Source organism: Miniopterus schreibersii (assembly GCF_964146895.1).
Source record: "Miniopterus schreibersii genome assembly, chromosome: 10".
NCBI lineage: Eukaryota > Metazoa > Chordata > Mammalia > Chiroptera > Miniopteridae > Miniopterus > Miniopterus schreibersii.
This window is the reverse complement of record NC_138110.1, coordinates 79,253,894-79,266,034: the sequence shown is the minus strand read 5'-3', so window position 1 is coordinate 79,266,034 and position 12,141 is coordinate 79,253,894. Positions and strand designations below refer to the sequence as shown.

Sequence of the window (12,141 nt, the reverse complement as noted above, 5' to 3'; positions counted from 1 at the left end):
TTAGTCCTATGAGTCTTTTACTACTTTCTTGTTTTCTGGCACAAGGAGGATTCCAAGGTTCACCTTTGATTTCCTGGTCTCAGACCTAGCATTAGCCACTTCTCTGAGGAGCCCTGGTTACTTCTGTGGAAAATTCCAATTTTTAAAAAGCATTATTTCTACTTAAATTATCAGCCTGATTTCTGTATAGAACTCTACCTTAGCCTCTTTTATTGAGGTGCATGAAGTGAAAAAGTACAAAAATTCCCTTTGGAAATCCTACCAATTGTATTCATCTCACATTAGTCACAGATACATGAATTCGGGGTTTGGGATATGTTTTATTAGCAAAATTACTCTTTTACATATGAACATCTAGACATTGCTGTCCTGCTAAACATTGTTAAGTGGACTTTGATTGGTTTAAGAGATAAGGCTATGAATGTGTTCTTAGATCTAAAAATATTTCTGGGTTCTCTTGGTGACACACAGTGATTAAGTTTATTGTTGATGCAACTATGTTCTCAAGTGAGAATACGCTGTGATTCTGTCGCTTAGTGGCCGTGGTGAAGACTCACTTTGCTTATCTGTAAAGAGTGTATCACATCGCCATGCATATCACTGAATAAATGGTAGACAACATACAGTGTTTGGCATAAAGTAGGCAGTCACAGCTGCGGATCTATTATGTGGTTCACGGGAGCCCAGGGCTGGTTTCAAGGGGCATTAGTCATCTCTGCAAACAGCGTGGATGCAACACGGACTGTGGTGAGTCCTCGGGGAAGAGCTTGATACAGTGGTTTGGGGAGGTTGAAGGAGGTAAAAGAATAACTGGAAGCTGAGCCCTGGATCGCTGTGGAGTGGGAGGGAGTCTCAGAACTAGCCCTCGTTTGCGGCTTGTCCTTTTGAGTAGCATTTTAACAATCTGATCCTTGGTCTGCATTTTCTTCAGGTATCACCTGCCGGTACACGTAGTTGGCCACCATGCTGTGAGCCCTTACTCCATGGTGCTGCCATTATCTGCTGATTGTTTGGCCTTGAAGCCAGTCTCAGATATGCTGAGAATAGCTTGGAACCTGTCGTGGTATCGAGGGACTGACAATCTGTTGCAGCAAGTGAAATCCGAGATGAAAGTCCAAGAGTAAGCCGTTAAGTTTATCTAATCAGTTAGTTTTTTTACTTATTGTCATTTGCTCCTGCTTTTGCACTGAAGATTATAAGTTTTACTTTGTTTTAAAGATTACATGTGCTCATTACTTTTTAAAAACTATCACACAACGGAATTAAATTAGAAAATAAAAAGCACCTATGCTATTTTAGAGGTCATACTGGATGTGGTTAGTGAACTGATGGAACTCACTAGGAAAAGTGCTTTGGTGAGAGTGAAAGGTGAGTAAGTGCAAGTCAGAGTTACCACGGCTGTGGTGATGGGATTGCTTCTGAGTAGTATCTCAGTGTTCTCATGCCTCAGAACTCTTATTTGAGTGAAAGTTACTTTGGTTGGGTAAGCAGGAAAGTGTCGATGTAAATGCTTAGGGTTAGGATGTGATTGTAAAAGCCCAGTGTTGGCAGATACAAACCAGGCTTTCTTTGGGCTGTGAGTCACCTTTAATTAAAAGAAAATGAAGATAAAACAAATTTTGGGGTAAAAGTTTATAATAAAAGTGATCTTTTATTAAATAGCTTTGTGTCACTCTTTTTTTCAATTTGTTTAGATTTTTAGACACACTGAAGTTATCCTCAGAGGACACCCTCACTCTGAAGGTGACACACACAGCCAGTGGCCTGCAGCACTGTCTCCAGGCCATTGTGCAGGCTGCTGCCCACCGGGAAGTGAGGGCCGCTGTCACCAGCATGAACTTTTACTTTCTGAATGACAGATTGTCCTTCAAGGGGGGCACAGGCCCATGCAGGGCTGCCTTGAAGTCCTTGGCCTGGCACACCGCGCTGAACAGGTCAGTGTGCTCAGGTCTGCCCTTTCAGAGGCCTGGGCTGAGTGTGTTTGGTTCATTGCCACACCTTTGTGTTCTTACTGCTGCTGTTATGAGAGAAATGCTTTCACAGAAAGAAAAACCTCAGGATTTCTATCACATGCAATAAATATAACAGCAAAAGAGAAAAATTTAATCACTGCATTTTAGAAGGAATTATTAATAAACGTAACAGTTTTTAAAATATTCTTATTATGGGCAGTTTTGTTACCTTATAAAAGTAAATGACTAGGTTGAGACGTGAATGAACAAACTGCATGTTTATTCCTGTTTATATCATAAATGACTCAGGACATCAGTGGGTTGATTGACAGGTTTGGTTCCCTTGTAGCAGGCTGTTTTATTGTGTTTTGCTCTTGTTTTTTCTATAAGTATATGATCCATTTTTCTTTTTACTGTGGGTTTCATGAAGCTTACTGCCCAATGCGGAGGCCCATCAGCAGCTATTGGGAAGGCTCTGGCTCTCAGCGTAATGGTTTAACTGGCAGCAGGTGGTTGCTGCACTTGAGACCAGCAAGACTGACGAGCAGGGCTTGGCAGCAGTTTTACATTTGAGCCCTCATGTGGCTCTAGTAGAAAGTGGATAACTTTCTCGTTAAGCATGAATCTTGCTAACTCCTTTACTTGGGTCAGCTCTCACAATTCAGACATCTGATCATGCTTTTCTGGGCTCTGCTGGAGCCCCAGTGCTGCCTTGTAAGAGTTGATGCGTATATTGTCATGAGTTTTGCAAGTTGATTTAAACAGAGCCACTCTTTAATATTAAATTATGTAAACTTAGTTAAATAAATTATATGAAAATAAACGTAATGATTATGCAAAAGTTACTACTTCCTAATTATTTTACAACACTTTACTATTATCTGTGCTCAAGTTTATTTGTACCTGTTACATCTGTGTTTTAGAAATGCTACTGTGCATCTCCACAGCTGTGTCACTGGTGGCTTGCAGCTGGCCATGGGGGTATTTACACTATGGAAATGGGCAAACACAACAAATCAGTGGGCTACTTTTCAGCTGGTTGTTAAATATTTATCCACACACCACTTTAACAGCTAGAAACCATAGTTATTGTCTTCTTTATCATAGGTTTTTACAAGTGCTTCCTGCTTGCACTGAAGATGAGAAACTGCTAATAGATATCATACATTTTTTAAATAAGTTATTGAAGGAACAAAGAAAAAATTCATCAGTGGAACTTCTAAACTGGCTTCTAGAATTACTTCTTAGACCTGTAAGTGTTGTTAAGGAATTCGGGTTTTAGGTTCGACAAGTGATTTATTTGAAAATCATTAATACTACATCATGGAAAAGTAAAATACTTATACAGCCTGTGTGTGCTAAGTAAAGTGCTCCTCGTTGTAATAGAGGATGCATAGCAATGTGGCCATCTCCGTGTGGTTGTGACCAGGTGAATGAAATCAAAAATCTACGGAGGAATGGGACCTTGCTATTTACAAAACCTGTTCTCTGTGAGCTTTCTGCTGCAGCTGTATTTTAAAGTGGGGATCTTGGCGGTGGGGGGGGGGAGTGGTGGGTGGTGGGGTGGTGGTGCAGATAGGAACGTGGAGAGGCAAGGAGCCAAACCAGGTGAAGGCAGTGAGGGTATCGTGATGGGAGGTTGGAAAGAATGAGTCCAGAGGTGCTCACTTGAATGTAAGTTTATCATAGATTCACCCTTCCAGCCCCCTCTACTCAACTTTTTAGCTGACTGTATTCTAAAGAAAATTTGCCAAGAATCTAGCTCACTATGTATCATTGGTTTATCTATGATTTTTTCAAACATATGAATTTACTTAGCCTAGCAAGGATAAACCTTTGTACAAGTAATCATGAACCAAAACACATAAAAATTAGAAAAGAGGGCCTAAGTTGATAAAGACAATAGTAGACCTTATAAGGCAAATATATTTCATCATATGTTAATACATGTACCAAGCTTATTTAAAAACATGATTCTCTGTAAAAATACAAAGTGCCAATATGGTGTAAGTTAGAAATTCTAATTGAGAACACTTTTTTGGTTTAAGTTAGAAATTCTAATTGAGAGTATATATAGATTTAAGAAATCTACATATTATGTGTATGAGTGTTTGTGTGTATATAACACTTGTTTAGATGTTTCTTTTCTTTTACCTTTTTGTGGATTGGTGAAAATGGGGACTGTTTTATTCACAGGTGCATCATCTACCATAGTATCTTGCTCTCAATAGACATGTATTAGCTCAGTAGTAAACTTAAGACAGTAAGGAATCTATGTACTTAAATTACAAGAGAACACATAACCTTAATTTCATAACTTGCTAAAATTTAACAAAAACGGGAAACTGTGGGCCACATTACATGTGCAAGTACATACTTACAGACTCAATTCCTAGCAACTGCTGAGTCAGTTACAAATTGCAAAGATACGTGTGTATATGTGTTTGTCTGGAGATTCCCAATGACCTCAGTGCCTTTGCATTTCCTTTTTTCTCTGGCTGGCACACTCTTTCCCTAGATGGCTATATGGCTGACCACCACACTTAATTCAGTGCTCTGTTCAAACACTAACCTTCTGACCATTATCACTGTGACGTCCCTCCATGCTTGTCTCTGTCTCTGTCTTACCTCTTATTTTATATTTCTTTATTGCACTTATCACTTCTACCTGCAGAATATCTTTGTTGATTTTATGTGTGCCCCACCCCACTAGAAAGTAGATGCCATAGGACAGGTTATTTTATTCACTGCCGTATTATTTTTACGCAGTCGGTTCTAAATTATGTATCTTATTGGAAAGGTCTCTTCTACTCCAAAGTTTGAGTAAACATTCCCATGTTTTCTTTTATAATTTTTAGAGTTTTGTTTATATCTTTATTCATCTTGTATTTCCTTTGGTGTAGATTATTTTTTAAAATGGTTAGCAGTTTTTCTATATGATGTATCTTCCTCAGATTTTAACTGCAACCATTTAAAAAATCAAACTAATTTCCTGTATGTGCGTGACTCTTTAGTTAGACTTTGTATTATGTTCCTTCGATATGCTCATATTTTCTAGAGAACTACATTTTAGAATTATTTTAACAATTTTTTCTTTAATAAGCTTTATTTTCTATATTTTTCTGGCCATTTTTACTTCTTTCAGATTAACTTTATTTCCATTTTGTGAAATGTCGGACAGAACAGTTGTCCACTGGATGGACATTCTATGTCAGTATTATTGGCTTCTGTATGCATGGCAAAAAACACCTTAACATAGTTAAAAAATATGATAAACTCATAAAAATATTTATAATACAAATGAGAGGCAAAAGATTAATGTCCTTAAAGTACACATTTTAACCCAATAAGATGATTCAACTTCCCAATAAGATGATTCAATTTCCAGAACACATAGATTCACTGTTTGGTAAAGTTTGCTCTTTTCCTCTCTCAAGAAGGATTTCAAAAACCTATTTATTTTGAATTTTCTCTCTTCTTGTAATTTTTTGAAAAATTAAGTGTTCAGAGGCAATTATTTTCTGAACATTTTTAATAAAGCAAAACAGTAAAGCCTAATGTTGGCATAATGCTTTTAACTTTTAAGCATGCTTAACTATCTTAGAAATTGGATATTAAAATATTATTAAAAGAATCTTTATGAAGCTTTCCCTCTGAATGAGTTTTTCAGTAACTCTAATTTTTGATCTAGTTTTATAACTTTAATCTTTTTACCCCTTTTTTAAAAAAAAGAATAAGCTTTAAAGCAACCTCCTCAGGTTAGAGTTTCTGTGTTCTGGGGAATTTGATTGTTGGGTTGTGAAATGGCAGGTATAGTGGACTTTAGTTGTAGAACATTTTCTTGAAAATCTGTGCAAAAATTAAAAATTAGCATAAAAGACTCTGTACATGGTATATAACAATTGAAAAATCACTACATAATAAAATGTATTTGCCTAAATTATGTAACTGCAACTAGATAGTTGAAACTTTACATTTAAATGATTGTGAATTTTGTAGTGTGTGAGTGCAGATATATATTGTATAATTTATTCATAGTTTTGAAATTAAAATGAAATTTCTACAAGATTTTATTTAATTCAGGTTTACAAAGGATTTTTGTTATAATTGAATTTATTTATTTGACTTTGTATAGTGTTAAGGCTGTGTCTGGAAAGCTTTTACTTTATTTCCTCATATGTTGCCATCACTAATGTTATAAATAATACTTTTGAGGGGGAGCAGCATGGACGTAAGCATCCCCTTTCTGAAGGGTTTCCTCTCTAAATATGGCACAACGGAAATTGAGTTATTAAGTGTTTGCAGTGACCAGTGTTCAGACTAAAGGAAGCCTGAAAATAGGAAGTCGAGTGTCTTTAAAGTTTGTTATTTGAAGTGGGTAAAAATAAGTGAGAAATGATTTAAGAGGGTCAAAACAAGGGATTGTTTTGAATGTATGGACAGGATATGAAAATATATGCAAAAGTAATGGTGGCAAAAACTAACAAAAATAGGCTAATATGAACACCTGATTAGACAGAAGAATACTAGGAAGCATAAAGAAAAGTCAGGTAACTTACCCAGGGAAAGCGGAGGAGCTTTCTGTTGTGAAAATTTTATGTGATTTATGAAAACTCTCATTTATTACAAACATTTTAATTCTCAGGCACTACAGGAATTTGTTGCACCGCTAATCTACATTTTCATGTATTGATATTTTGTTAATATATAAAATAACCGAGAAGTGATGAGTTTGAAGACCTTTCTTGACAGAATGAATTTTTTGATGGACGTTTATAGAAGTGGGACCCTAATTGTTTTTGGGGGGTAGCTATTCAGAACTACACTGTGTGCGTCTCTCTCTCGGCTGCTTTAACAGGAACACGTGCACTCAGAGTTCATGGGGACGTTGCACATCCTGCTACTGTCGGTTGCTGGTGGTGGAAAATTGGATGTGATGGGTGGAAACAGCGGTTAAGGAAAATGAGCCATCGTTACAGAAATTGTTGCCTTTCGAAGGAGGTCAGCAGTGACACAATGATGGCCCCAGTGGTTGGTTTAGAATTAGGATGGATGCTAATATCCAAAAACAAACCTTCAAGTATGATTAAGCATTGAGATCACCTGGCATTAGTGGAGACATCTGCTCTGCTCTGCTGTGCTTGAGGAATGGTAATTCATCCCATAGTTTAGAGGTGATGCCGCTGAGGTTCCCCAAATCTCAGTGTTAACATGTGACTCCGTGCCAGACTATAAAGGGAAAGTCTCAGCAACTACAGCCAAAAGCAAGTTATCAGTAGATGAGATTCTTTAGAGGAATCTTAACTTCAGGTTATACATACTGTGTCAATGTAGTCATATATGAATCAGTAGCTTCTACTAAATTTTTACCTGTATATTAGAATTAGTAATTCCTGACAGTAAAGTTATATTTTACCACGATGTGGTTTGCCTTATCAAGAGCTTGTTCATTTTTGTCAGTGTGTGGAGGAGTTGGCTGCACTGTGGGTCTGCCTAAGTCTGCCTTTGGGTATGTGGGGCTAAGAGTACTGTAAATTATGCATTTATTTTTATGATTTTATTAAATGTGTATCTCGATTGTTTTATTTATGTGTGAGACATGGAAGTTGTAGCTGTGTTTCATGTAATTTTACTGGATCCAAATGAGGCAGTTCTTGCTCAAGATGAAGGAAAAGCTGGGGACAGAACTGCTTAGGTGAAGCATAGTGAAGTAAGTTACAGGCAAAACCTCTCCCCAGTACTTTCCAGGGCTCTCGGGTATATTGTTTTCAGTTGTGTGTATGCTCTGAGTATACCTGACTGAAGTGTGCTCTACACCCTGCATAAGTAAACAGCCTGGGATTTTCCTCCCAGATTTTTTATTTCTTTTTGCTAAAGAGAATGTGGTTATTTTTGAGTTGAGTTCTTTAGGTGAAGGATTTTATAACAGTAATTACATTTTGACTTTATCTCTCTTTGATTGACATAATGCTGGGGACAGAATATTAACTGGCTTTGCATTAAAATGGTCCTGAGGTTAAATCCTTGCTCTGCCCATTTTTCTGACTTCGGGCAAATTAACCTTATAAACCTCCTTTACCATGTGTAAAATAAGAAAATGCTAGTTTTCTATTTTAATCAAAAAGTTAAATGAAATCTTGTTTTCTTCCTCTTTTTAGCACACTGCCTGTGACATTATAGATGGTTGATAAAGATTCCGTGTATCAGTGAATGCTGGGGGTTAATGTAATATTTTCTATTCTCTCAGCATCGTTAGAAACAATCCTATTATATTTCTTTAGTTATATATACATATATATATATACATATTTAAATATATCTTTATTGATTTCAGAGAGAGCAAAGGAGAGGGAGAGAGAGAGAGAAACATCAATAATGAGAGAGTCATTGATCGGCTGCCTCCTGCACGCCCCCGACTGGGGATCGAGCCCACAACCCGGGCATGTGCCCTGACCGGGAACCAAACCCTGATTGCTTGGATCCTAGGTCGACGCTCAACCGCTGAGCCACGCCTGGCCTGGCTTTAGTTATATTTTTAAAATGGAAAACAGGAAAAATTTTAAACAGCATTAGTTTTATTTGTTGGAGAGAGGCCAACAGTGGTGATACTACTGTTGGCTGGGATGGTGGCTTCTTACTCCCTGAGGAGCGGTGTGGGTTGTATGCTTACTGCAAGGACAGCTTGGCAGTGCTCCTCAAAAGCATCAAACGGTTCTAATCTTCTGACTTAGTTGTTCCATTGCTTAGAATTCGTATGTGGTACATGCTCAGAGCGGAGCCCATGATGCTGCCCAGTAAAATGAGAGGTCACTGACTGTTCAGTGGTCAGTGTGGTAAATCCTCGTGGTTGAAAACAATCAGATATTTATAAGTTTTTGAAGAAGTATTGATAATAACTTTAAGTAAGAAAAATGGTTATAATAGTGGGTTTTTTCACTTGACCTCAGTTTTGTTAAAAATACAGAATTATAATTACATTTATACTCACACACGCAGAAAAAGAAGTGTGTACCAGCATGCTGAAAGCCACTGTTTCTGCGAGGTGTGATTACGGGTGGTGGTTATTTTTCTCGTTGCACTTCTCTGTGTTTTCCTCGGTTTTCTAGAATAGATGTGCTTTCTTTTGGTTGAGGTGATGTATGAAGCACCCTTTGGATGTAGACCGTCCCCAGGAATGCAGTAGAGACCCATACCTGCCAGTTAGGTGTACAGCTCTCAGTTAACACAGAACATGATGAGCCACAAATACCGCTGCAGGAAGCAACACACAGCTCAGGTAGAGAGTAGACATACTCTTTACTGATTTCATTTTCAGAGTCCAAACCCATTGCTGGACCTGCTGGTTCTGACAGAGTCACAGGCACGAGAGGAGGCAGACGACGTCCGGACCGCCGTCAGGCAACAGCTCCAGAAGGAACTGCTGGCGCTCTTCAATACTCTGCTGCTCAGCTTCTCGGCCGTCACCGACAGGTACCGGCCTGTCCCTGCAGGTTTGGGGACAGGGATAGAGAACCGGATTCTCTTGATTTCCAGAGAGTTTACTTTTCACTCGCTTCAGTGAAGAGGTGGGAGGACTTCAGTAGTAATGGGGGGCGGCCGTTTTTGTTTCAGCTGAGTCTGTAGCCTGGTTCAGTCTCACACGCAGTGTTCGCTGTTCTCTCAGTTTCAGGTCTTGGTCTTCTTAATTCTGAACATATCGGCCTGAGCAGCCATGTCCGTTTCTATGACTTTATGAATATTTCTGCATTCATGATTTTCAAATGTCTGTTGTTCTGACTTCCTTTTTTTAATTTTTAAAATTAGGTAAATTTTACTATCTGTTTTGACCATTTCAAAGCGAACAATTGGTGGCTTTGTGTATGTTCACAGTGTTGTGCAACCAGCACTGTGCAAAACATTTTCATTTCCCCCCAAAGAAACCCTGTGCCCTTCAGCAGCCCCTTCCCAGTCACCCCTCACCCAAGACCATGGAAGTGACTAATGTTCTTTCTGTATGTGGATTTCATTGCTCTGGACATTTTATGTAAATGGAATCAAACAACATGTGGCCTTTTGTGTCTGGCTGCTTTCACCCAACACCACGTTTTCAAGGGCATTTGTCTTATAGCCCATGTCAGTGCTTACTTCTCCCTGCGACTAATAGTCATGTGTGGATCTGCCACATTCTGTTTATCCATTTACCTGTTGGTTAAACAGACACATGAGTTGTTTCCACTTTGAGGATTTTGGATAGTGCTTCTGTGAACATCCATATACAGGCTTCCGCTCTCAAGATTATCCTAAGATTGGAATTGCTAATTCACGTGGTGAATCTATCTTCAACTTTTTGAGGAGGAGCCCAGCTGTTTCCCACAGCAGTCACATCTTCCACATCCCCCAGCCACACCGAGTGCTGTCATTTCCCCACATCCTCCCCAACACCTGTCATTACTGTGCCCTTGGGGAAGAGTCATTCAGGTCCTTGTTCTGCTTTTGAATTGGGCTGTTTGTTTGTTTTGTTCTTCTTGAGCTGTCTTTGTATATTCTGGACATAAACCCCTAATCAAATATATGATTTGCAGATCTTTCTCCAATTCTGTGGGTTGTCTTTTACTCACTTGATATTGGGATGGAATAGGTAATAATACAGTCAGTCGTTGTCAGTTTTAGAATTTAAAGGTCTGTAAAACTGAAGAAATTTTAGATTTTATTCTGTATTTTCTTATACAGTGATATTACTTCTTTCAGGAATTACATTTTTGGATCCATGCCTGGCTACTTAATTTCAGAGGTTTTGTTTTCTAATAGAAAATGCCTCTTGACTGTTCTGATGGTTTTGTATAAATTATGTGTCAAATGCATTGAAACTTTTTCTTTTAGCTTTCTGGGGAAAAATACATTTTGGTTAATTAAAAATTCTATTTTTAATGATAGTGAATGATTAAAAGTACAGGTTTAGTGTGGCAATAAACTCACTTACTATATGCATTTAATTTTCCATTGCAGTTTTTCTGTCGTTTTGGGTGGCAAGATCGATGCTCACGGTGTGTTCTCAGCGCGGTGATGGCCAGTGTTTTGTATTCGGCACCTGAGCTGGTGCTTTCACTGAGCTCCTCTTTTTTGAGCCCTCCTTTGACCTCTTCTTTTGAGACGGAATGTTTCCTGCCTTTTCTCTGAGTTCAGACTTTTCTGATACAGTGTTTGTCAGGGACCCTCTACCACCAGGAAGACACCACCTGCTAAGCCTGTCACGTTTGTTCTGTGGTTGATGTTTTCCTCCTCTGCGCTCACAGGAAATGCTTGGGACTTTTCCGCGTGTTCCAGACGCAGCTGGCTCTGCAGCTGCTCCAGTGCCTGCGGGTCACGGACGCCCCTCACTTCTACGGCCTGCCTTCCCTTGAGAGGACCCTGCGAGGGATGGCTCACCTCACAGCCTTGCCGGGGTGGAGCTCGCATTCCCCCCTCGCGCAGCCACTCGAAATTTGTGGGAAGTACTTGGCAGGTCTCCTGGAAGTAAGTAAAAATAGCCAGTGGCCGTAACGGCCATAAGCGCAACCCTCACATAACAGTGGGTACTGTATTCATCGCCTCCTGTGTGCCAGGCACAGTTACGTTTTAATGATTTTTATTGACAAACATGTAAGAGAGTATATGTTTTAATTGTGGTGAAGTAACATAACATAAAATTCACCATCTTAACCCTTTTAAATGTATAAACTGAATGTATTACGTACACTTTATGTGGTTAGGATTTGATTTAGACGAATCAGTAGCAAGTGATAGGTTTGGCCTTACTGCTCAGAGTAGCGTTGCTGTGAACCTGCCTACGTTTGCTTTTCAGGTCATTACTTCGTTTTACGTGGAGCGTGGAGGAAATGCCATGTCCTTCATGGGGAAGGGTGTCACAAAGAGCACAATTCTCTGCTTGCTTCACTTGTCTCATGAGATGATGGCCGAGGACCCGAGCTCGGTGAGAGTGCTAGAGCTGCCCGTCTTCCAGCAGTTGCTAGGAAAGGAGTGTGGGGCGTCTAACACACTTGCAGCCTGTAGTTTACTCTCTAAAAACGTCTCGTCACTTTTCTTCTTGGAGACAAAAATGTTTGACTAAGATGTTTCTTAGAAGTTGCATGTACACAAATCTGAATTTTATTCAGAATTTATTTTGATTGAAATCTGCATTGTAGACATGTTATTTCTAAATCATGGGGAA

At 39.0% G+C, this 12,141-nt stretch overlaps 1 protein-coding gene across 1 annotated transcript in view; it reads left to right on the top strand.

Annotated features, from left to right (window-relative positions):
- RTTN (rotatin) overlaps nt 1-12,141 on the top strand; it is an 85,178-nt gene that overhangs the window by 40,318 nt on the left and 32,719 nt on the right. The window contains exons 24-29 of the mRNA XM_081149028.1: nt 932-1,120; nt 1,695-1,934; nt 3,060-3,204; nt 9,268-9,422; nt 11,225-11,444; nt 11,773-11,901. Coding sequence (XP_081005154.1) covers nt 932-1,120; nt 1,695-1,934; nt 3,060-3,204; nt 9,268-9,422; nt 11,225-11,444; nt 11,773-11,901 — 1,078 coding nt within the window. The remainder of the gene's footprint in view (nt 1-931; nt 1,121-1,694; nt 1,935-3,059; nt 3,205-9,267; nt 9,423-11,224; nt 11,445-11,772; nt 11,902-12,141) is intronic.